The sequence below is a fragment of the Mycteria americana genome, chromosome 3, assembly GCF_035582795.1.
Source record: "Mycteria americana isolate JAX WOST 10 ecotype Jacksonville Zoo and Gardens chromosome 3, USCA_MyAme_1.0, whole genome shotgun sequence".
Lineage (NCBI taxonomy): Eukaryota > Metazoa > Chordata > Aves > Ciconiiformes > Ciconiidae > Mycteria > Mycteria americana.
In genome coordinates this window covers 49,992,871-50,017,409 of record NC_134367.1, presented here as the reverse complement: position 1 = coordinate 50,017,409, position 24,539 = coordinate 49,992,871, and the positions used below count along the sequence as shown (strand labels likewise).

Below are 24,539 nucleotides of genomic sequence, written 5' to 3'. Positions count from 1 at the left end.
AAAAAAAAAAGAAAACCAAAACAAACCTACGGTATTTGTAATTATACTTTCTCAAAATTATTTGCCATAATGAAGCATAGTCAGTATAGTCAATGAAAACAAGTAAGTTGTCTTCAAAATATAGCAACTTGCTTGTAACATTCGTATTTATGCCACGTGAACATTGTCTCAATTAACATGAAGAATATTGCTGAAAAAGACTGAGACCCATTGTATTGGTTTTGTTTTTTAAAGAAAGATTTTTGAAATGCACAGCAAGATTCTTAAAAAACAAACAAAAGAAAACAACAAATTCTGTCCCATGAGCGATTGGTTTCTCTCGGACTGTCCTAAAGGGGTATTATGTGAAAACAAACATAAATGTAATTGCTGGCATTAGAAGAGTAAAGCAGTTGTAACTGCTGCAAATATAGCTTAGGGAAATGATTGTGTAGTGTTTCTGATAGAACCTAGGCTTCCACAGTGCCAGTGCCATTTGTGACATGTACAATAAATACTGTTAATCAATCAACTGCCAAACCATTGGAGTTTGCTTTACAATATTCTTTTTAGCCAGGTTTGTCAGGAAGAAACTAAGAAACAGCCGCAGCAATAAATACGATTTTTAACTGAAACATTCTTGTTTAGTTTCCAGAGTCGCTTTTCTGTGCCTGTGAAATTCTTGATTTAAAAGGTATTCTCTCCCTAATTCTGTGGTGTTTTAATGGCATAAGGGAGCACCAGCTCTCGCTTTGGTAGGAGAAAGCTGGTTTCGACCCTTGAGGTCACTGTGCCTTTGGGGAGAGTGTCTGAATGTCTTTGCTAACTCACCTTCCTGCTGCTATGCCTGATGCCTGCCAGTAATCAAAAAATAAGAAGCATTACTATTTTATGAGACTGTATTGCTGCTTGATATATCTGGAGGTAGATCACGTTTTTAATATTTTAAAATTGCTGGACGGTTTGGTAAGACAACCATTGTGTGTTTGTGCCTGTGCGGGTATACATACGAGTTTAGATCTTGGGAGTTGCTGCTGGAGGACTTAAAGTAATGATACCATCTCATGCTTGAAAGGTAATAATGCAGTATGTATAAGAAAGCTATTAGAAGTGATATGAAACACCGCCTGTTTGAAGGACCTTCAGTGTAGAGCAGATAACGTTGTACGAGTTTTGCTTTTAGCTTTATGTCCCTTTCTCAGAGAGGAAAATCTGCCAAACATAAATACCATAGCATGCAATATGATAATCCCCAAATCCTTCTAGTAACCCTTCCACGCGATGTATTCTGTATGTGTTACTTAATGTGTGAAGTCCCTGAGTCACAAAGCTACTTTGTCTTGGTCAAAAGAGAATTGAAAAAATGCAGACAGAGAGTTCATTGATGGCTATTAAAGACCAGCCCAGAAAATAACTAAAGCACCAAGTGCCAGAGGCTGGCAGTGTGTAGTAAGGACCTACAGCTGTGCGTGCCCTTTTCCTATACTTTTTGCAGTTAAGGGACAGGATAGCGGGCTACCTGACCCCTTGGTATGACTCCACAGGTATTCTCATGTAACTTCAGCGCTGTGATTAGTATCACATCTTATTTGTTGGCGGTGCCCGGTGCCTGAGGTGGGTAAGAAGTGCGTCACCTCTCGTGGATGTCGTCGCTTAGGCTGCGCTTTGCGATCCCCGCTCCGCTTCACCCAGCTGAGCTGCTCTGAAAACCTTACGCTGGTTTTTAACAGGTGATTTAAAAATAGCCCCCCATCTCTCGTTCTGATAAAATAACAAGAATTTATAAATTTCTTGTGCTGTAACATGTGTTGGACCAATATAAAGTTTATACTTAATGTTTTGTGTGTTAACAATCTACAAACAGAAAAAGATTATAGTCTAGAAACATAAAAGAGATGTTATTCTAGACAGGCATAATATAAATCATCGATTAATGCTCTCCTCGGTTTTCCTGAATATATGGGCTTGTCCCATATATTCAAGAAAACTTGCCTTAACTTAAATAGGGTCAGCATTTAATAAACTAGTATGATCATCTTCACCTTCAGAATAAGACCAAGGAGTCTTGCCTACCCAATTTCTGTATCAAGCTTATATATTCTATTTAAACTATAGCATAATGCTTAGAAAGATACCTGCTCTGGAGCGATGGGTGCTTCATTACATGCTTTGGTAATTTTTTCTTCTTTGTGACTGGTGCATGCCTTGGTTTCAGCCTGGTTTCCAACCACAATCCTCTGCAACGCTTTTCTCTGCTGGCATCATTTACTATCAGAAATCTGTACTAGGACATGTCTGAGTCAATATCCGAACACACTCTTAGCTAATCTTGTTCAGCTTTTGCTACTGTGCTTTTTGGGCTTTGAATCACTCTTTAAAAATTGTTTCCAGTTTTCCAGCATCTGTTTGAGTCATGACTAGCAGAACATTTCAGCTGTAAAATTCAGGGCATATATATCTACAATAATATCAGTACATACAAAAGGACTGGAAGTGAGACAGCAAGCCCTCTCCACCTCTGTTTTTTTTAACCTTGACAGCACTTCTAAAATGTTCTGTAAAATATGCTCTGGTATGTGACTCATAAACCAATGTTTTGGGAGAGCTGTATGATCTACCTAAGTAAAGACGTACTCAGACTGATGTCAGTGAAATAATACAAGCTTTTGTGATATCATTAGAGAGTTGGGGTTGTTCCGCCTGGAGAAGAGAAGGCTCCAGGGACACCTTATTGCAGCCTTTCAGTACTTAAAGGGGGCCTATAAGAAAGATGGGGACAAACTTTTTAGCAGGGCCTCTTGCCATAGGACAAGGGGTAATGGTTTTAAACTAAAAGACGGTAGATTCAGACCACATATAAGGAAGAAATTATTTACGATGAGGGTGGCCCAGAGAGGTGGTAGATGCCCCATCCCTGGAAACATTCAAGGTCAGGCTGGATGGGGCTCTGAGCAACCTGCTCTAGTTGAAGATGTCCCTGATCGTTGCAGGGTGTTGGACTAGATGACCTTCAAAGGTCCCTTCCAACCCAAACCATTCTATGATTATTTATAGGTTAGTAAACATTTGGAGCTAGATGAAGCTCTGACTTGAGCATCATCCAATTTATGCCTGTGCTATTACTCAGGAATAATTATGAGTGAGGTGGCCAGGCTCCTTCATAATTGGTTTAAGTAAACGGGTACCTGAGTCCATGCTGCTTTGTGAATTGAGGACACTATCAAGGAATCCTTTTCTTGATCTGCAGTGATTCCCCTTTACTCACATTTTACATTTTTAACAGTTCCATAATCTTCTATGGGGTTATGTCTACGTTTGTATACTGTTATAGGTACGAGTGGCAGAATCTGGTGCATGTGATGATTTGCTCATTCATCAGCATCAGTTGATCCTCCAGAATTTTTATAATTGTGAGCATGATGCTGGAATCGCCCTTACAACCTGCAGAAGGGTTCAAATTTACTGTACAAGCTAAAAAAATACATGGCCTAGGACAGTCCAAAGAGGGGAAAAAAAAAAAAAAAGAGAGCATTCAACTTCTAACTGGTTTTATCTAGGAGAGGTTCATTTTAATTTGGGCTTGTGGCAAATTAATTTATTGGATGCAGCAATGTATTGTGAGAGCTTCAAAGCAAGTCTTGCCTAGTTAAGGACATGGGACTGACCCTGCAATTCTTTCATGAGGTAGTATTTTCTTAACTAGTAGTAGTGTAAGTACAGGTGACAGATTCTAAGCAATGTTTTTAATCCATCATGCAACTCCACTCAAACCTACAGAATAACCAGAGAGAATGTATCCCAATGTACTGTTATAACTAATAATGCTATGGAAGGCAAATTGTAAGTGCTTAATGAAAAAGATTATTTTATGTGGTTGCCTATGAAAATAGAGACGGGACTTGGTGACTGAGGAGGGCCATCTCGGTCCTAAATTTTCAAGAATTAATTGCCCTGCAACAAACCAGCAAATGTGATAGTGATCAAAGTAAATTTTGTAATGGAAAGAATGATGGCAAACTATATGTATAGATATATGACCTCCGCTGGGAAAGCTGAATACATGCTTGGATGAAGTTGTGTAGCTTTTGCCACACCACAAAAAAGGTACATGCTTGCAGTAATTAAATCATATGTTGATGTTACATTTCCAGCAAGGAAGTGCTCTACAGATTTCATTATTGTAGATGGTAAATATAAGACATATTTGGGCTCAATATACATGAAAAATTAAAATACAATGTTGTACTGCTCATATAAACAGGTTTTACAAACCATGTGTTAAAAATGAAACAAATCCGTAGCTATTTAGATAGAAGAAAACTATTTAAATAGAAAAGGAAAAAATTCATATCTATTTGCTGAATTCAGACATTAACAGATTAAATATTTTTCTTTCTATTCCTGTAATAATCAGATACGTATTCTTCTGCCCCAGTGTTACTGTATAACAGATATTTTTTACAGTACAACAAAATAAATGCCTCATTAAGCTGATTTGTTAATCCCTCCTGAAAATACTTGCTTTGATTACATTAATATGCATAAAAAATGTAATAGGTTCAGGGCTCCCAAGGGAAAGCACCCATTTTTTTTCTGTTTGTCTAATTCACGTTAACTTTCCTTTCTTGTAGATTTTTGTGTGTCTGCAGTTTCTGCTTACGCTAGTTCTATTTCTGTGTGAATGAAAAGAGTTAACTGAACTTAGCACGTAAATCAAGCCACCTCATCCCGATGAATCAAACCGTGTAGGTGGAGCTTCATCAGTAGGAGCGTGTAGGAGAAAGGCAGCGCAAGCACGTCGTGTGCGAGCCCCAGGATTCGGGGTCGTGTCCCAAACCACGGCTGGCAAAGCCCTTCTAGAGGGTAGCTTTGCAGGTGGCTCTGCCAGCAGAGGGTTTGGACCCCAGTCATCACTCTGCAAGCCACAAATGTTGTTAAACGTTGTCATGGACCGGGAAAAAGATGGGACATTCCCAAAAGCTTGTGGGAGCAGAAGGATTTTGTAGCAGTCATTCTTCTGCTGTGGATTCCCAGGCAATTTTACTCGGTCGTCAGTTCCACCACAGCTCCTAATTTAAGGGATCTGTGGTGTATTGTGGGGACAGGACTATTTCCCTACCTCAGTGGGGTTTTGAAGATAAATGATGATAAAAGACAGATGATTAATAACTTGGACACTAAAGTCATATAAATAAACAACTGCAATAAAATGGTGGAAAATAATTATTTTAGCAGTGAATCTCATAGTTTTCATTGTATCCACTGGTAACCCTCCACCCAAACTTGTCTAAAGCCTGGGGAATATAATAATTTTCTGAGAGTAAGCTACCTTAGGCTGAGAAAGACACTGAAGCCAAAAATCCCATTTCATGGATAAATGCTCTAACTATGTCATTGTAAGGAAGTGGGCAGCGCCATCACCTTCGGTAGCGACCACAGGTCATAGGCGAGCGTTAAAGCATCTCAGCTCGGTGAAAGGAGGTGAGCGGGTCCCTGTCCCCCGGCAGGGGTTCTGGCTGGATGACCCCCAGTAGCTGGTGGCCTGCCGGAGCCAGGGCTCGGTGGAGGTGAGGCACACATCTCTCTCTGGTGTTTCCTGTGTGTAGGTTTTACTGACTCCTAAGAAGCATACAGGACCATCTAAATACCCAACGCTGGGTTTGGACTTCCAGGGGCCAACTGTAGGACGTGGCTACAAGGGTGGGATACCGGCAGGTAAGCGATGGGATTGGTTTAAAACACATTAGGTATGACCCTGTATCTTCCCGTATGCCTTCTCTTACACTGGGGTAAATGCAAAATAACTTATCCCGTAACAAAAGTGACGCAAGCCAGTTCACATCTGCTAGGATACACAAGGATGAATATCAGCAGTTACCATAAAATAGCTAGAAAGCCTTACTGCGCTTTGTTCATTTAACTCATTCGTGTTAAAATCCTTAAAGTTTTTAGTGAATCCAGTTGTAGGAGATATTCTATTTTACTAAGAGATTTAGCTTAGATAAAATATTTTGAATATGAAGCAAAACTGTCCTGTTTTCATTTACAGCAAGGTCGGGTCCTCTCAGATGACCTTTTTAAGCAGATCTCCCTAGTGAGGTGAATGGGAGTACTTCTTAAAAACCAGTCATACAGCACCGCACTCTGCTTTTTACTGGGTCTCCATTTTCTTGTTTGGTTATAGCTTTTCAAAAACATGGTGTCCTTTCAGTATATATGTTCAAATTTTAAAGAACTAAGAAGTAATTATTAGTAGGACAAAATACAATAAATACTGATATTCTGAAATCAGATATGGAACATAAAACATTTTCATACTGGGTTTGGTTTTACAAATTATTAGTGCTTTTCCCTTTACCATAGTCATTGCCATTTTAGTTCTGAAACTGCTTTATACAGCGGTATATGTACTTAAGCTAATCCTACATGCAAAAGCAATAATCATATATATATTATCTGTATATTTATTGTGGTCTGTATCCCTGTTTTTAACCCTGTATGACAGTTTTGTTTGTTGCTTTTTTCTTTACTGAACAAAGAAGTAAAATAAACATTCTTCAGAGGACTGGTCTTATTTATTCATTGAACTTAGAGGAATTTTTTTCTTTTAATTCTGTGTTTGTCTTCACTCTCACAGATCACTCAAACAGTAGCAAGAAGCAGTCGAGGTATAATATAACTCTGCACACATTTTGATAGTCATTTACAGTATGCACAGCTGAAGTCCAGTATGTGGATGTAGGAAGCAGCATAGTTGGGGCGGACAGTAAATGCGGACCAGACGCTCCTTAGCGATGGTTTGATGCTGACTCCTCTGAAATGGTAGAGGAGGCAGCTAATCCAGAAATTGGGTGCTTATTATCTCCTTGAGGGTTATGCTCAAAACGAGGAGCATTTCAGAGACTCTTGTTTAGGACTGCTAGTCTGATCAAGTGCATAAAATGCTCCTGCTTGATACTTGGGCTACATAAACCCATTTCTGTGCATTTGGATCAAACTTGTGCATTCCTGGTTTGCTTTTTGCTCTTGAACTTTGTTCCCAGCATTTATTTTGGCTTACTTTCTTCCCCAGTATGTTCCTTCATGGGATTATCCATTTTCTCCCCACTGTTGCTCTCTTCTCTCTGTGTCTTTTTTGGAAAGAAAAAATTAACTTTAAAAAAGCTACCACATGCCCATTCACAGTTCTTCTGAGCTAATCTATTTACCTTTTCTTCCCCCTCAGTGTGGACTATTTTCACTCTCAAATCCTACATGCTTTCTCTGTCGCTTGTTTAAATAATCCGGTAGACTCATCTTCTGCCTCCCCCCACTTCCTCTTTGTCCTCCTTCCTTAAGTTTTTAAGTTAGATTTTTTGATATTTTTTTTTTTTAGTTCTGTCTGTCCTTCTGGATATGTTAAACAGTTGTTATTTAGTTCCTTTTTTATCTTGAAATAAAATTCTAAATCCTTATCAATAATTTAAAAAATTCCTAGAAAATGGTAGTTTTTAATGATGCTAATAGGCAAAGTCCTGGAGATTCAAGCCTAGCCTTCGCTTCTCAAAAACAGCCACTGATTAATATTAAAATGCACAGCTAAAAAGGACTAATACTGCAACAAAACATTAATTGCCATTGTACCAACACCCAAAAGCACACATACATTTATACCCTGACAATATTTGCAATTCCTTTTGTTTATACAGACAGTCACGTAGGCTCACATAAATTCACAAAGATCTCCGCAGAGAAAACATCGTGAGCTGTGGTTGAGATGGATTTACTTCAGGATCAGCAGAGACATCTTTGCATGATCAGCGTGAACTTTCTTTGTGCATGGAAGTTGTCCAAAAAGGGAAGAGAGAAATCACAGCCAGTTCAACCAGCGCTGCCAAATCCGCTGGAGCGGGGACCCCTAATGGGCTGTCACCCAGCGCGGGGACAGATGCAATGCCAAAGCGCTGCTTTATTACTCGTCTTCCCATTAACCAAGTTAACCAAGAGCAACATGTCGATAGCAGCTTGAGTCCTGGACGAGCGATGTGGTCAAAACCCGTCCCCGGCACTCCTCTATTTCCAGAAACGAGCAGACCCCTTGGAGGGAGGCTCCGCGTTACTCCCCGCCGCCGTTAGCGAGCTGCCCCGGCAGGGCAGTGACAGCTGCGCTGTGACCCTGACCTTAGGAAATTCAATCGGGTTTATAGCAGCTCTCCTTTTTTTTTTTGGGAACCATGTGATTAAGGTAGAGCAAGAGCAAGCGGGGCAGGCCTTTCCAGCAGCAGTCTCAGGAAACGCACTTGCGAGCGGCTCGTAGGCTTGCATGTATTCATAGAAATTGTTCGCCGAGCAATTTCAAATAATGAACATACAAATTAAATTGTCAGCAGGAGACGGCTCACGCATAATTCAGGAACAGGGATAATTGCTAAGTGTGATTGAATAAATTGTTTACTGTGCACAGTTTAGATAACTTTAATAGCAAACAATTTTACTCTGCCCTTACACCTCAGGATTGCGCACCCTTTGCATATCTACGACAACCAGTGCATCTGTTAAAACTTGGATACTTTGACAGTTCATTTAAGAAGAAAGTTGGCTCCTGGCTCCAAGTTTGCAACAACCAATTACTACACTATCAGTCAGACACTTGAAAGCCCTGGGATACAATGTTTTATATGTCCAATCCAAAGGAGGTTCACAAATAGATAGCCTTTCTTGTATAAACAGGAGACACCCTCCCTGCAGAAGTGGCATGGGAAAAATTGCCAGACTATATTGCGCTACATCAGAAAGTGGCCGTCAGAGGGTCTGAGGTAAAAATGCACCAGAATGCCCACAATCCTCTTAAATAAACCTCCGGAATATTAAAGAGCTGAGAGTATTTGTCATTCACAATCTCTTCCATACAAACTTCCTTCTAATAAAACGTAATTCTCAAGGATGCTTTCAGGTAAAACCCAAATATTTTTTTTCTGAGGAAAATACGTGTAATTTTTCAGTTATATGGCACATAATTTCAGCATCTGGGATGGGATTTGTCTCAGTGAAATGTGGCACTTCTGAACCATGGCAGCGTATTTCATCCCACTCCAGACAGTTGTCAAACACACACAGGATTAATTACTTTCTAAAAGAGCCCCCTTGCATTGTCTATAGAGGGAGTTTAAAAGGTTAGTTTAGAGCAGACATCTTTTAGCCTGTAGATGCTGAATACGCTTCCTGAAACTATAAATGGAAACATTTCATAGATCTCACCATTGTCTGAAAATAGCCCTGTCAGCCTGGCACATCTGGGATCCCGAATACAAAGCATTTGTTCCCTTTAGTGAAAACTTTGCCTAAAAAAGGCTGCGGAATCGGGCTCTCATTTGGAAGAGGCAGAGCGCTTGCAGTTTTACAGAAAGTTACTTTATCATCTGCTTAATCAAGTCTTTCAATGCCCAGCGAGGCTGAACTGAGCAGCAGGCGAGGGAGGCTCTGGTCTCAGCTATGCTTCTGAACTCCCGTCCGACCTCCGCTGAGCGACATCTCCCCGCATCGTCAGCAGGGAGATGAGCGACATCTCCCCGCATCGTCAGCAGGCCTTATTTCCCCTGTAATACAAAAGAACAGCCAGGCACCAAGAGGGTAGGGTACACTGTCGAAGATCACGAAGCAGGTCAATGGAGATAAGGAACAAGACCGAGCGATTTGCAGCATCCATGTGACATTTTCTACGGCGGACCATTACTGTGGAGAATAACTAAATAATTGGAGAAAGTACTTAAGCTATCGAGACTTTAATAGCAAGAGAGAGAAACACGACAGAGAGAAAGCCTGCATCAATGAACAGCTGTAATACCATTAGACCTGTCTCTGCTAACAAAATGCATCAATTCAACACAAATCTCTAAAAATTGATCTGGCTATTTGAAGCCAACTCCTCATCAATGTAGACGCAAACAGTTTTTATTTATATTAGCAGACTTCAATGAACTTGTGCTTTATTGACATAGATAGGAGGTTAACCCAACTTTTTAAGTCTTTACATGTCCTACATCAGTAGGACATCAAACTGATTTAATTAAACCAGCCCATTCTCCTACAGTACATGAGACCTTGGTTTAAGAGAATAAACTGTACTTAATACATTCTACTTAGAGAATGTTTATGTTAGCTGTATAACTATAGATAATGTTATCTATGTTATCTAATATTATGTATGTAACTAAAGGTTATGTAAAATTATGGCCATTAATATCTGCATAGGACTATGTGCTATTATCTATATAAAATTGATGCCAGTCATTCTATTAGAGAAAGGAAGGTTTTTCTTCTATGCGTGGGTGCACCCCACAGCACAAGACTAGAGCCCATCAGACCCATCAGAGCTCTTCATCTGCTTATGGTCCTCCTGGAGGGCCGGGAGATAGGGGCAGCTCTCAGGTCCTCCCTCATTTCTCTTTTTCTGCTGACAGCTGCAGAAGATACCACTATCTACGTTACCCACACAGCCTTGGTTCTCACCGCTCTGCTGTGCAGGGGAAATGACATTTAATCACGAATATACTGAAATATAAAGATCCCAAGAGACCGGCTGCAATCAGGACAAAGTTTTACACCTTCATATGACTGCAACTATTATTAGTTCATTGCCAAGCTTTCCTAACTAGGATTTTCTGCATGGGGCTAAGCAGATACCGTTTATCACCAAGGCTCCCCACAAAAACAGAGAAGACCTGGAGGGTAACAAGTACAAAGACTCTATAGAAGACACAACTAGTACAGCAAACTGTGTTTCTCCAATGCATAGCATTCAGCAGCGTGCTAGAAAATGCTTACATGTCAGTCTAGATTTGTATAGGAGCCCTCTGACAGGCTGCTTTGTGCTGCTTTTGGAAGCTACTTGGCTTTGCTCCAGCAAGCATAGCTGAATATTATCAATCTCAAACACATGCTAGATGCTATCTCTCATGACCATTCCTGTGGCCATGCTATCCTGACTCGCTTTTCCTACCCTTTTTCCAGCTCGCTTACTCTGCATATCTCAGGAAAGAGTGAATACATCCATAAGAATAAGTGGCCAGTCAGAGGAAACAGTCCCAAATCAAGTCCTTCATAGTAAAGTCATAATATAGTCTGGAAAATCAGGTCTTATACCATGCAGCAGGATTCATAAAAACCCTATTCACATGGCACACATCACTGGAAAGATCCAGATCTCTTCTCCAAGATGTAAAGGCAAGAACAACCATAACAAAGCTGGAGCCTCCTGGACACATGTTGATGTGTATGTGTATAAACAGTTACTTCAAAAATGATTCAGGATTCTGTATTCTTCTTTCCAAAAATATTTAAGTATAATGCTGACCATATGCTCTCAGCTGCTGACCCCCCCCCCCAGGCACACGCTTTGTAGCTAGCTCATCAGAAGGAACTGAAAGAGATTTTCTGCCTTTGCAGTCCTCATTTATGACTGGGCTGGGATGCCCACAGGCTGTATCTGCAATGCCTTTCATCGCTGGATGATACACGTCGACATCCCGCAGATGAGGGCAGGCTTGGTGGCTACTTTGCCCGTTCCGCGAGACTGGCGGTGCAGGAGAGGGCTGGAGAGGACTTCGGTGGAGTGATCTGCCGCCGCACAGGGACACAAGCGGCCCGCTTTGGAAGCAGGCATTTCTGGGAGCTGTCACGCTGCCACACGAGCAAACTCAACGACATTTCTTAGACATTATGCTCGTGACCAAGCAACCACAGCAGGTGCCAAGTTGAGAAGAGCGGTTTTATGAAGGCTATCGTGGCTCCTTGACTCACCATATAGGGGAAATACTGCTTGCCACGCGTTTAGGGGGGAATTCGGCTCTTCTAATTTTAACCACCCACGAGCGAGGCACGTTGCCCAAGACCTGGGTTCACTCCCCCGCGACGGGCGGCGCCTCTCTGGGGCCATTCACCCCACCTGCCTTAGATGCCGAAGCTGGGCCCTACTCAGCATCCGCAGGCTTCAGGCTGGCGGGGAACGGAGGCGATGCCCGCAGCCAAACGGGGAGAACGGGGCAGCCCCAAACCCCGGCCCCTCACGCGCCCCGCCCCGCCCCGCCCCGCGCCCCGCCCCGCCCCCTGGCGGCCGCGCCTCGCCCCGCCGTTCCCCGCGGCCCCGCCGCCCGCAGCCCCCCGGGGCCGGCGGGAGGCGCCTGCGCGCTGCGGCCGCTCGGTGCCGGCCCCGGAGCTGGCGCCGCCCGCAGCCTCCCGCCGGCTTCTGCCTATTTTAGTCACAGCGGCGGCTCGGTGCCCGCGGTGGGACGCGGGGCCGGGAGCGGCAGCCTGAGCCCGTCCCCGTCCCGTCCGGGCGGGCGGGAAACTTTTCCGAGGGCGCGGGCAGGGGCACGGGGCAGGTAAGGGGCGCTCCCGCCGCCCTGCGCCGGCGGCACCGGGCGGGGAGGCCGGCGGGCAGGGAGGGAGCGAGCGGCCGGAGGGGCGGTTTACCTGGGCGGCGGGTGCTCCCGGCTGGCTGCGGGCGGCAGCGTCGTCGGGTCCCTCTGCCCCCGGGGCCGGGAGCGGCGGCAGGAGGGGTGGGCGCCGGGCTCCGTGCTGGACCTGCCCTGCCGCCGGCGGCAGCGCGGCCCCGGCCCTGCGCTCGGCGTCCCCGTGCGGGGGCTCGCAGTGCCTCGCTGCGGGCGCCGCTGCCGGGCGCGGTCCCGCCCGCCCCGGTCGCAGCCCCGACGGGCGCCCTGGGAACAGGGGGAAAGGGACGGGTTGCTTGATTTTTTTTTTTTTTTTTTTTTTTTTTTGTATAAACGATGGGTTTGGTGTTCGCACGTTGTGGGCTAAAATGAAGCTTCGGAGGCGTGGGAGAAAAGCGGGGCTGCAGGGTGACGGCTGGGGTTGCGTCCCTCCGCTCGGGCTGCAGGGCATCTGTGCGCGATGCAGTCGCAGCGAGAGCGAGCTCGAGTGCGGTTAACAAACTCCCATTGCATGGCACAGCTGTGCTGCTGTTGTGTTGAGCGTACGTAGAGTGCTTCCCACGGTATGGATATTTTTGTTACCTATGCGGAATGAAGATGTCGTTAAATTTTGGCTAGAATAAAGTGTAGAGTGAGACTGACAGATTTCTGTAGTTAATGACACGTTTAATGGAAATGAACTTGCCCCCAAAAGTATATTGAAATATGTCTTTTCTTATCCACTTTTCCATTCACTCCTACTTCATTATAAAAAGGAAACTGGTAACTTAAACTGTAATTAACTTAATTATGCTAGCACTAATAGTTTGTCTTCAGCTCACAAAAGCAAAGAAATTGATTGTCTAAATTCTGTATGCAGCTTTTGTGCTCCAAGACCATAGAAAAGTAGTTAAAGTTCTGCAGATATGATTAAAAAAAAAAAAGCCTTTTTTTTTTCCAATTCTCTTTTTTTCTTTAGACACAAAATCCATCTACATTAATGGTGGACTGTAAAGTTGCAATGACTGTAAAGTTATACAAACATACTCAAGCAAAGCTTTAAGAAGCTCACTTGAATAACATTGACCAGTAAAGCTGTGGGATGTGAATAATCTCAGTAAAGTGGATGCCGACGTGAGTGGGACACTCAGCACTGTCCCGTATCAGCTTGGCTGACGTGTTCTCTGACTAGAACCAATTGGCGTAGAATTTTCTTCTACGTCTGTCTTCTGAGAGTGTTGTGTAGGTATCCATAAAACCCCCCCTTTTTTTTTTTTTTTTAAAGTCATCTTTGTATCTGAAGATTTAGGGACTAAATACTTTTGGGAATGGCTTTCAGAAGCTTGGCTCCTTGTATGAGGATGTCTTGAGCATAGAAAAATCCTAGAGTAAGCTCACCTCATTTACATTCTGAGAATTTGTATTTTCAGACCTAAAACCGTGATCTATTACCTTAACTCTCTGTCAAATTCATGCACAAAAAAAATTAATAGGCTTTGTTGTTAACTATACTCATTTCTGATGGATTTAATGTTAAAGTGTCACTGAGTGGAGTTTATTTTGATATTTGTTCTTTTTTTTTTTTTCTGTTTGGACAGGAAATTGGCTTGAGTTTTCAATCAGCTGACTTTTCAAACTCTCAGTTTGGTAAATCTAAATCCATATGAAAGAAAAATTACTGGATATTAAAAATATTCTTTTAATTATTTGTATTATGCTCCATAAAGCTTTCATTTCAGTTGACACTATTTCCCCAATTTTTCCAAAATTATTTGACCACGTTGGTTGCATTTTTAACTTCTGATATTAATACATATCTTCATGTATGGAAGACTTAAGCATAGGACTTTGAAGTCTTATGCTATATTAATCCTTAGCACACATAACCCTAAATTAAAGTTTTAAAGGCCTGATTCTGTACTTCCAAAATTAATTTTTGACTCTCTGAGATAGCAGGGGGTAGGAAATGACAATTGCTTGTTCATCTGTTGAACAGCAGATTTTTTGCTAATCCTTCAATATTATTTGACAACAGTAGATGTTGGGACTAAAGAATTGATCTAGAAATTAGAGATGTTGTTTTGCATATTTGTCTTTCTGGTGTTACCTGTGGACAAACACTTTAGGTTAGAGCTTATAACTCTGCCTGCCTGTTTTGTTGGTGCTCGAACAGGTTCCCTGGTTGAAATTCACGGGCAGCTCTCCTTCAGAGCCGGTGTCGCAGTCTGTCCTTGTGTCGTTTTGCAGATAGCATCAATCTATTTCTGCCAGCTTTAAAATACCATCTTGACAGAGAAGTTCAACAGCTTTCCACTGTTTTCCAGTACATTAGCGGTGCTGCAATGTTTATTTGTGAGTAGTAAGTTAAGTTCAAATGCCATCATATAAAGACTTCAACGTATTAAAGACAAAGCTTATAAAAAATGGAGGTGGCTAGATTTAGGTTCCTAGGTTCTAATTTAGGCAACTAAGTAGGTGGCTTAGACTTTCAAAAGCATCGAACATCCTGTTGTTACAACTGTGGACTCTTTATTGTCAAAGGCTTTAAATGACTTGGTCAACACTGGATGGAGAACCATCTTCCCATTATGACAGTTTATGGCTGGTGGGTTGTGGTATCTGTATCTGTGGTGAACAAGGAGACCAGTGTTTTGGCTGGGTTGTGAGGAGAATGAGGTTGTTATGTGTTGTGTCGTTGGTTTGGCTCCTTGGGTTTCCAGTCTTCAAACGTGTGATGCTTTACAGCCAAGTCTTAAAGAGTAAGGTAGCCTCTCTTCTCCCAGCGATGCAGTACAACATTTGCTATTAAAGTCAAATATCTGGAAAGCCTTTTCGATTTGTAATCAGATGCAGCTGAAGTTACTTCTTGCGGCCCATTTTGATCTTGAAGTGAGTTGATGGACTTACGGCTGGTTCTGTATCTGTATGTGAGTTTGGTTGCCTCTACTCGTTCTGTTGGCATGTTAAGTGGTGCTTTTATGGGCAGATGACTAGGCAGTGAAAGACTGGATGTAGATAGAAACTCAGCTGATAACTTTTTGCAAAAAATCTAGAGATCCTGCTGTTCCGGCGTACGGAGTTTTATATTGTTTGAAAACAACAGGAGCACAATGATGAGATGTGTGTAGGATGAGCACACACAGTTACCCAGTTAGCAATTATCTTCTGTTTGTGAGCGCATTAAAATGCCAGTCCTGCAGCCCCGTACGGGCTCACGCTTCCACTCCGTGTGTGAGCGGCTTTGTCAGGGCAGTGGAACTGCTCTCGTGGCTCTGTCGCTAAACTCGTGCGAAAGAGCTGAAAGAAAATAGGAGCATGTTTGGACGGTGCCTCTATGATACCTGGACCGTGAATTTGTTTGAGCACTATGATTATTGGTAACAATTTAGTGTAGAATTTTTCTGTGCCAAAACCCCCACATTTTAATTAACCTTTGTGAATAACTGATGTAGGAATGAAGAGAGGAAAGTGAGCTTTTAAGAAATGAGTTAGGTATTTTGGTAAGAATTAGATAAATTTTTTTTTTTTTCCCCCTTTGAAAATCATTTGTATACAGATACAGATAGCACTATGTCCGTGCTAGTGTTTGATCCTGCAAGATGGCTCTGTGTTCTGTAGCATGCCTTAGTTGTGACAGGCTGTGGGCATCGGAGAGGAGCTATCAGAGGGTTGAGGTTTTCTTTCTGATTTCTTTCTTCCCGCTACTTTAAAAAGGGGTTTAAAAGACTGATTAATTTCAGAAGTTGTCCATCCTGCTTATGCCATGTACACAAGTTGATTGGGGGGGAAATAATAAAAAGAATGGAGGAAGCAACTCAAAATTACTTGGCAGCCCAAGAAGCACTCTCAAGTAACAGAGCAATGCTAAGCATATTCCACTCTGCAGGAAATATTGAGTGTATTAACGGTGACTCAAAATCATCTGCTGAGCAGATGAATTACATGACGGTTAGTAAGCACGTGTGGCAGGACTGTGCACTGTCTCTACAGAATTTACTTGAATGCCAATCCCACCGTGTTGTATGTTTCGGAGCCTGTTTGCTCCGTGGTACGCGCATGTGTTTCGTTAAAAAGACTCAAGCAGAGCTCCATATAGTCGCTGCTGCTGCAGCAGTGGGGGAGCATACGTGCCTCGCTGGAAGCAGGGCTCTCCTGTGTTTCTGACAGCCCGGCTAGGAACAGTCGTGTTCCTCCAGCTGGGAACTGCTCGGGGTTGAGACGACCTTCTGGAGTGCTTGTAACACTGACTGCACTTCCCTAGAGACACCGGCTTTTAAGATTTTTAAAGGTAGTGTCTTGATCTTCCAGTTTCTCTTTGTAGTTTGTTTTTAATAGCAATTTTTTACTTTTTATTGGGAAGATATTTGCCCACAGATACATATATTTTTTTTTTTCCTTTTACTTGGTGCAAAAGGAAAATATGCTAGATTTATTATTACAACAACAACAAAAAAACTATGTATTTTTTAGATTAGGAATCAGCTTTAACTGTCTTGTTTTCTCCAGGAGTTCTACAGACAACCAAAGGGCTTGCAAGCATGCTCGTACTAGGTAGACCAAGTGATTTCCCTGAAAGACTGGCAACCTTGCCATTACTTAGCAGCCTGGGCATCTCCCTTTCTGATTTGGTAGCATCTGATCAACTAGGCGGAGAAACGGTAGTTTTTATTTACTGTTCTCAAAAGTGGTTTGGGGTTTTTTTGCCTACTCTGATTAATGTGTGCAAGATGCTATGTGGCTTAGGAGACCTTCAAATGATCCTGCAAATACTGCAAGAAAGCCAGAAGTTGAGACTGTCTTTGGTTTTGATTTTTGTATGGATTGTTGGCTTTTTTTAATCAACCAAGCAGCACGTGTTCCTCCTTTAAGACCTTCCATTCCTTATTTAGAACAGCTTTGTATGCCATAAAGGAGACATACTACATAAGCCTTTTTTTCTTTCAATTCTTATCTAGGTTGTTAAGTTGTCTTAAATATTTTACTTTGCCTAAGATTGTGGACCCATGTAATAAATGGTAGACCGAAATGTGATTTTTATTTGTGTAGAACTAGGAAGAATACATAGGATGCTGTACTGAGCAATGACAGTCATAGTAGCTAGTGTTCAAGCAGTGGTGTTTATGTGTATATGGTCCAAATTTTGAAAGGTACCATTCTTCAAGCCTAGCACTTAAGTGAAAGAGATAGTAAAGCATTACTGAACTATAGATCTAGCTTACCCTTTTAAAGCATTTGTAGATTATTTTTTTTTCCATGAATGATAACGGAAAATATATCCCGTGAAGAGAGAAAATAACCCTAAAATCCATGTGTATGTCTAATATATTTCAGTTTAATGCATGGTGTTCTTTTTTTTTTTCTCTTTCTCTCATTGCAGGAGTCTCCAAGATGAATACTACAGCAATGAGCCTACTCACTGTTACTCCACTAGGTTTTATTCCAGGCTTAAAAAATGCCACCTTTGTGCCTTTCAATGAGACTGCATGTGAAAACTGGAAAGAGATTCATCATCTTGTTTTCCACGTGGCAAATATTTGCTTTGCAGTTGGACTGGTTATTCCAACTACCCTGAACCTTCATATGATTTTTCTGCGAGGCCTGCTCACCATAGGTAGGAGAATTATTCTGGAGAGATTTGTGACCTTTCTGTGACAGAAATAGAAGTTTGTGACCATTATGGAGCTGGTCCCTTCAGCCTACGATGAAATTACAGCCCATATTCATGGTCATTGTACTCTGCTGAGGGTGTTTTTGGTGTAAGTGGGTGTCTGTTCTGACCCTGACATACCTTTTCTAGAAAGGTTATATGTGCCTAGGCTCTTATAATTTCCTGGAAATGTAACTTACAATTTAAAACCGATGAAGATGTCAACTTGAAAACAAGTGGACCCCATTTACTTCAGATGTGACTGGCTGCTTAAAATTTATTAAATTCCAAATCATAGTTAAGTCTATGGATCCTTAAGGTCTTAATTTTAGGTTTCAAGTAAGTACTGGGACTATGTATTGGCTGGTGCACTGGCTTAGTATGCCTATAGTAGGTGAGGTTTTCCTTGAGAAGCTTGATGTTGGCCCACGTGTTCTTTAAATGTGGGTTCAAACACGTGGCACTTGAGGGTCACCAGCGTTCTTTTCATTGCCGATTTAGAAGCGTGGGCTTTCGATATGGAGTGCAGTCTGTGTTCTCCTGAAGTCAGTCGTATTTCCTCCACCACTGTAGGCATCTTGCAACACCAAAATTTGACTTCAGAAGAAAAACTAAATTTGGCGTACTTGAGACTGAGCAAGCGTGGTTTCATTTGTAACACTCCTGCAGTCCCACAGCTATTTGAAAGCCCCTGTACTTTGTGTGGGATAAGGCCTTTATGATCAAAGGAGAAGGAGCAGTGAGTCATTGCAGTGTAAGAAAGCTAAACCCAAGTGTATCACAACACAGAGCATGCTTAAGTATTTTTAAGTGAGAATGCTTATTCATATAATAGCGCGGGTCAATTTTATGATAGAACTTCTATGGTTGAATTTACAATGATCTTGCCTTTTCTGTTTTATAGCTGTTATAGGATAACTTATTAAAACAGACTGCATCGATGACCAAGGGCCTGAGCATTGCAAGACCTCTTGTCCGTGTAGTTTTCATTTTAAAAGCAATGAGAGCTCTGCACTTGCTGAGCTTGCCACTTTGGTCTGTAGGTCTTGTTGCAATTTAAGCAGATACAGAATCAGAGTTTTGCAAGCTGAGGTGGCAGCTGGAAGCAAATTTACTCTGTGGGCAGCATAAGTAATGAAACCTGGTTCCTAGGGATCTGTCCCCTTTGCTTTGATGGCCCTGCCCCACCTCTGTGCGGCTCCACAATATTGCTCCTCTTCAATACTTCCAGACCTCGTATCTTCCCATCCCTTGTAGTCTAATTAACCAGCTGATCAAGAGTCACCATATTTTGATTTTTCTGATCCGTATGTAAGTGCTACCTGGCCAGTCAACAACTCAGACAGAATAGATAATACTGAGTTCATGAATTCAGCATCATCTTCAGGGAGAAAGGGGAAAGGGACACTAATTTGGCACCTTCTTCTTGTTGCCTTTGTGTGAAACTGAAGGGAAAAATAGATCTGTGACCTCTGCAGCTATCTCTATCAGATGGTAGGCTCACAGTTATCTGAGAGACTCACTGATGCATAATCTATCATTTGATAAGTATTGTCTTTGTAAGCTAAAAATAGAACCCCTGATCATACAGCATGACTTATCTTTTAAAGCAATTGTCGTTATTTGAGGTAAAGCAACTAAAAAAAGAGTAAGAATTTGAAATTTTCTCTTTGATGTTGTACAAGACAATTCATGCTCCTGCTGTGACCTTGTCAAAATGCAGCAATGATACTTCCTTTAAATTTTCAAAAATAACTGCGTATGACTTTAGAAGGTTTTTGTGCAACTACTGCTTACTAGTTAGATATGAATGTTGCTGATAAGAACAACAAACATTCATTTCTATGGTCTTGTTTGTCTAATTAATGCAATACTAGTAATAAAGTTTTTCGAGCTGCTTAATTGTTTTTTTTGTACTTAGGATACAGTTTTCCCCTATCCCATTTCTACTTTATTTTAGTAACAGATCATCGTGGGCTGCACCTTTCTGCTATCTCCAATCCTGATCTGAATTATTATCGCTCCAGTATTGCAGTCCCATGCAGTAGGACTGCAGTCTGCTGTCAGCCTGCTCTCAGTGCCTGCTTGGAGCATTGTAGTGATTAGCTCATGCCACCAGTGCATGCATTGATCCACAGATCCTAACTGTAGTAAAGCTTGTAGAATATATTGCTTTTCAGTGTAATTACACTCAGTGGACACATTCTTGATGGCTTTGTACGAATGTGTTTGTTGTTCAGTGAAATTTAACTTCCTTTTTTTTTTTTTATTTTTACAGGATGTGCATTGTTCATCATTTGGGCTACACTCTACCGTTGTGCCTTGGACATAATGATCTGGAATTCTGTGTTTTTGGTTGTCAACCTCTTACATTTCATATACCTAGTGTATAAGAGAAGACCGGTATGTATAACAGCTAAATTGCACAAGCAGTATAGTAAGATGCAAGAAAAAGGAAGTTTTGCCCATGTTTGCTGGACAAACCAATGAATTACACAGCAGTTCTGGACAGAGGCAGTGAGCTACTTCAGGAAGGATCCAGACCCTGAGTATGGTCTGATGCAGCACATAATTATTTCCCTGAGATCCATATTCTTGAAAAATGATTTGACTTTGGAAGTTACTATTGGCTGGTTTTGGCTTTTGTGTTTGGTTTTGGTTTGACTGTGGTGGTAAGGAAGGGCTTATATAGCTTCTTTGCAGAGAGACCAGAAATGGTAGTTTGGGCATTGTGTGTATGTGTGTGGTGGCTTTTTTGTTGTTGTTGTTTTCCCCACCTTTCCACCTACAAGTGTACATGCATACAGGCATCCTGAAATAAAATCCTACCAAGATACTTAAAACTGAGCATTCCAGGACAGTAATTTTTTTTTTAAATTAGGAGTTTGGGAGGGATCAAACTTTCCTACTTCACTTAAGTCTTGAACATCCTCTGTAGTGGGAGAGGAGACTGATAAATGACAAGTGCCCTGATAGACTGTTATTTCAACATAGAAACAAATGCTGATGTCCATTTATAAATGACCATCACACTTTGCTTTGCTGACAAGTGCTTTATCCTATGTTTTGTACTGCCACACTCCTTTTAAATGCAAATGAAAGGTGAGATGCTACTACCCTTTTTGATATCTGTGGGACTCGGAGATAAGTGGCAAAATTGAGTAAGGTGTGGGAAGAGCAGTATTAAGTAAGATGATCCTTCCTTTTTTTCCCATTTAGTGCATTCATTGAGTTTTGAGGGTCATGTCTGGGAATTCTGCAACTCCTTTTGTTGCCTTCAGAAGGATGCATTGGGATAACTTTCCTCAAATGCACTCTAAGAATATATTTGAAATGTATACCAAAAATACAGGATTCTTTCCCCTGCCTTCAGCTAAATGTTTATCCAATAGAAAATCAATTCATTTTGTTAGTATTATTCATCCAGAAGTATATTCTGTTTCTGCAAAATGATTAGCAATCCAGCCTTCTGTTGGTATATGCACATCAAAACTAGATAATCTTTAACATAATAGTTGCTGTTATGTGCCAATCAAATATTAATGAAGTGCTAAGTGTTCAAACTGTTAATATTACCTTCTGTAGTCTCCAAAATCTAAGGCAGATAGATTTATAATGTGAAGATTACAGGAATATATATGGGGTTACATTATCAGCAGAATAACTCTGCCTTTGCCCAAAATCAGACACATTCTGGAATTGTGTAACAGCTGGTACAAAAAAAAAAAACCTAGCTGGAAACAAGCTCTTCACCAAGTCAGTGCAGCCTGTGCAAGAAAACAGCTAGGAAATTAGCAACCTCCTCCTTTCCTGGCAAGGCAGCATAAAGTTTGACTTCTGTCTTGCCTAGAAGATGGCTTAAAACTAGCCAGACTCATCTACTACTAGACATTTATAGACGTGTAGTAAATATTTCTAGTCATTTAAATTATTCTCTCTCAGAGAGTAATCTTCCCAATTAAAGGGTAAGTTCCTCTTTGGTTTGTATTGCTAATGCTATTATTTTAGACTATTCAATCCATTTATGTGTCATCAAGATACAGCGGCATGGTGAAACTGTACCGTATTTCTGCTAGTCAGCCACGGCCATGCTGCCCAATGCAAAATAACAGTTGTGATAATGTAGAGCCAGTAAAGCCAGACTCTAGATGTTTGTGTCTGCAGTTAGGTATCCTGTGCGGGTAGGTACTCTGGTCTTTAATATGGGATGAGCTCGTGTTGTATTCTTTGCCCTCAACAAAGCCACTGAGTGAGCATGTTCTTCTTCCCCTCAACCCACCCACTAACTTAGCCTTTTAATGTCATCTTGAGGCCTGTAGCCCTTTGTCAGATGGGACAGGAATTGGCTAACAAAGTCAGAAATTTATTGCAAAAGGCAGGAGTGCACAGCTGATATAAACTCTAGAAAACCAAGCCTTAAAACTTGTCTGTATTTTAAAAAGTGAATTGTGGCATCTGTTCTTAAACATGGGTAATGGTCCTTGGGTTCATACCCATCCAACCCTTTCCAAAACTCTAAATAAAAGGTTATTGGAGAGTGAAGGAGCATCTTGGGAGGAAGACACGCTGGTTTGTGGATGAGTTTAAAAAAAAAAAAAAAATCCCCTTACAATGTGTAAAGCAATACTGAATGAAGAAGGAAAAAATATGACTTCTGTGACTACAATTGTATACTAAAAGCTATGCTAGTATAGATTGGGGTTTTTTTGTGTATTATAATATAGACTTCATCATACTGAAGTGCCAGCTATTTTCACTAAATTTAGTAAATTTGTGAACAGAAGTATTTGTAAGCATTTGGATACTACAGTGATAGAAGTGGATGAAGTACTCTGTAGGTGGGTTTAAAAGAAGGAATTCTGTAAGGACACGAAACTTGACTGATAAACTGTCAGTCGCTAAAGCCTAGTAGAAAATTACCAAGAGAGGAAGGACTGGAGGACCTGCCTTTAACTTTGCTCTTCATTTCTCTACAGCTTCCTGGCTGGCTCTGGAACCACAGCAGAATCGAGGTGCTTGGCACTTCCACAGACACTGCACCATACACATGTGGTGCAAAACCACAGCTGCTTTTATACGGAATAAACTAGAATTCTAGGCAGAGAACGTTAGAGGAAATGTAGGAAAATAGACTTTGGTGGACATCTTCTAAAATGCTGTGCAAGTTAAGGATTTCAGCTTAAGTAGAGCCAGAGCAAGCTGTCAAAGGAAGAAGAGTTAAGGGAAATGAGAAAGTGAGAGATGATAGAAAGGCTGAAATCTTTACCGGTAGGGCTAAAAACAACTGCAGAACAAACTCTTATAGGCAACCACAGCATATAAAAGGAGGCTTAAGGTTAAATTGCACCTGTCTACAACAAGTTGATAAATTGAGTACATCTACTTATATGTGCTAACAAAGGAAGGCTTCTACCCACAGCAGTGTTCCTCCAGTATGGAGCACAGATTCACCCAGAGGTTACCATCTGCAGAGCTACGTGACCTTTACAACGTAAAGCTTAGCCAAGAATTAGTTCTGATAGATTAGCCATGCAGTGGTGATTCTTTGTATGTTAAGACTTAATGGAAAAATAATTTCAATATTTTTCTTAAGTCTGAGAAATTACAGTATTTATGAACATTACATGAAAAATTATACTAAATTATATATAAAATAAATTATATATATAAAAAAATACTAAAATATATACTATTTTAATCGGTGTAATACATAATATTTTCAGTAATTATTTTTAAATCGGTGTTGCTTTAAAACACCCTCCTACACACCTTAACACTAGTTCCTTTTCAGTTTTAGTTCTCAGCTCACTGTCCAACAATGAAACCATACAGAAAAATCTCTTTTTCAGAAAGACCTGAAAGGAAACCTAGTGCAAGCTAATTAACTTTTTTTTCCTTTAGAACTTGTATTCAAGGCACATAATTTGGGCAGAACTTCTAAGAGCGAGTAATAGTTGAATTGCATAACAGCTGGTTCTTTGGGTGGGACTGGTGTAGAAGAACCATCCAGTTTTTGGTGAGTCCAGCATAAAGAAGTTTAGTTCTCGTTAGAGTCTACCAAAATACTTCCCATGTCCTGGCAAGAACATCTTGTTTGCAACCAGCTTGATCCATGGTGTGGAAACTGTCCAGACAGCCACACTCCTGCTTCTCTGGCTCCTGAGTGAAACCAGAGGAGACCAGGGCTTCTGAGGGGGCTGGAATTCCACCCGTACCTGTAGACAGCAAGCTTGTGCTCCAGCCACTGATACCTGAGACACTGTGCTGTTTAACTTCATGCTGGAACATTGAAAGGAGCACTTGCACAGCTGGATACCTACTGGGAGGCAAGCTAACTGGTCTGGCATTCACCCGAGAGCACTGCTGCCACTCTGTATGCTCATGCTTGGCTGTGTCCTAACTTGGGTACAACACCATCAGGGGACTTTCCTGGCCAAGGTCCTGGGCTCGTGCTTGAGTCCAGCAATGATTAAATAGTCTTTGTGGTGGTGTGTTTTGGATTTATT

General features: G+C 41.4%; 1 protein-coding gene across 4 annotated transcripts in view; it reads left to right on the top strand.

Moving 5' to 3' along the window:
- The first annotated feature begins 12,073 nt into the window (after positions 1-12,073).
- The window catches only part of POPDC1 (popeye domain cAMP effector 1), a 33,844-nt gene continuing 21,378 nt past the window's right edge, over positions 12,074-24,539 (top strand). The window contains exons 1-3 of one of the 4 annotated variants that reach the window (XM_075498464.1): positions 12,074-12,338; positions 17,764-17,997; positions 20,312-20,436. In XM_075498464.1, coding sequence (XP_075354579.1) covers positions 17,775-17,997; positions 20,312-20,436 — 348 coding nt within the window. In that variant the 5' untranslated portion in view covers positions 12,074-12,338; positions 17,764-17,774. Of the gene's footprint in view, positions 12,339-14,688; positions 14,710-16,545; positions 16,675-17,763; positions 17,998-20,311; positions 20,437-24,539 lie in introns of those variants that run through there. The other 3 variants (XM_075498461.1, XM_075498463.1, XM_075498462.1) reach the window with 3 other exon arrangements.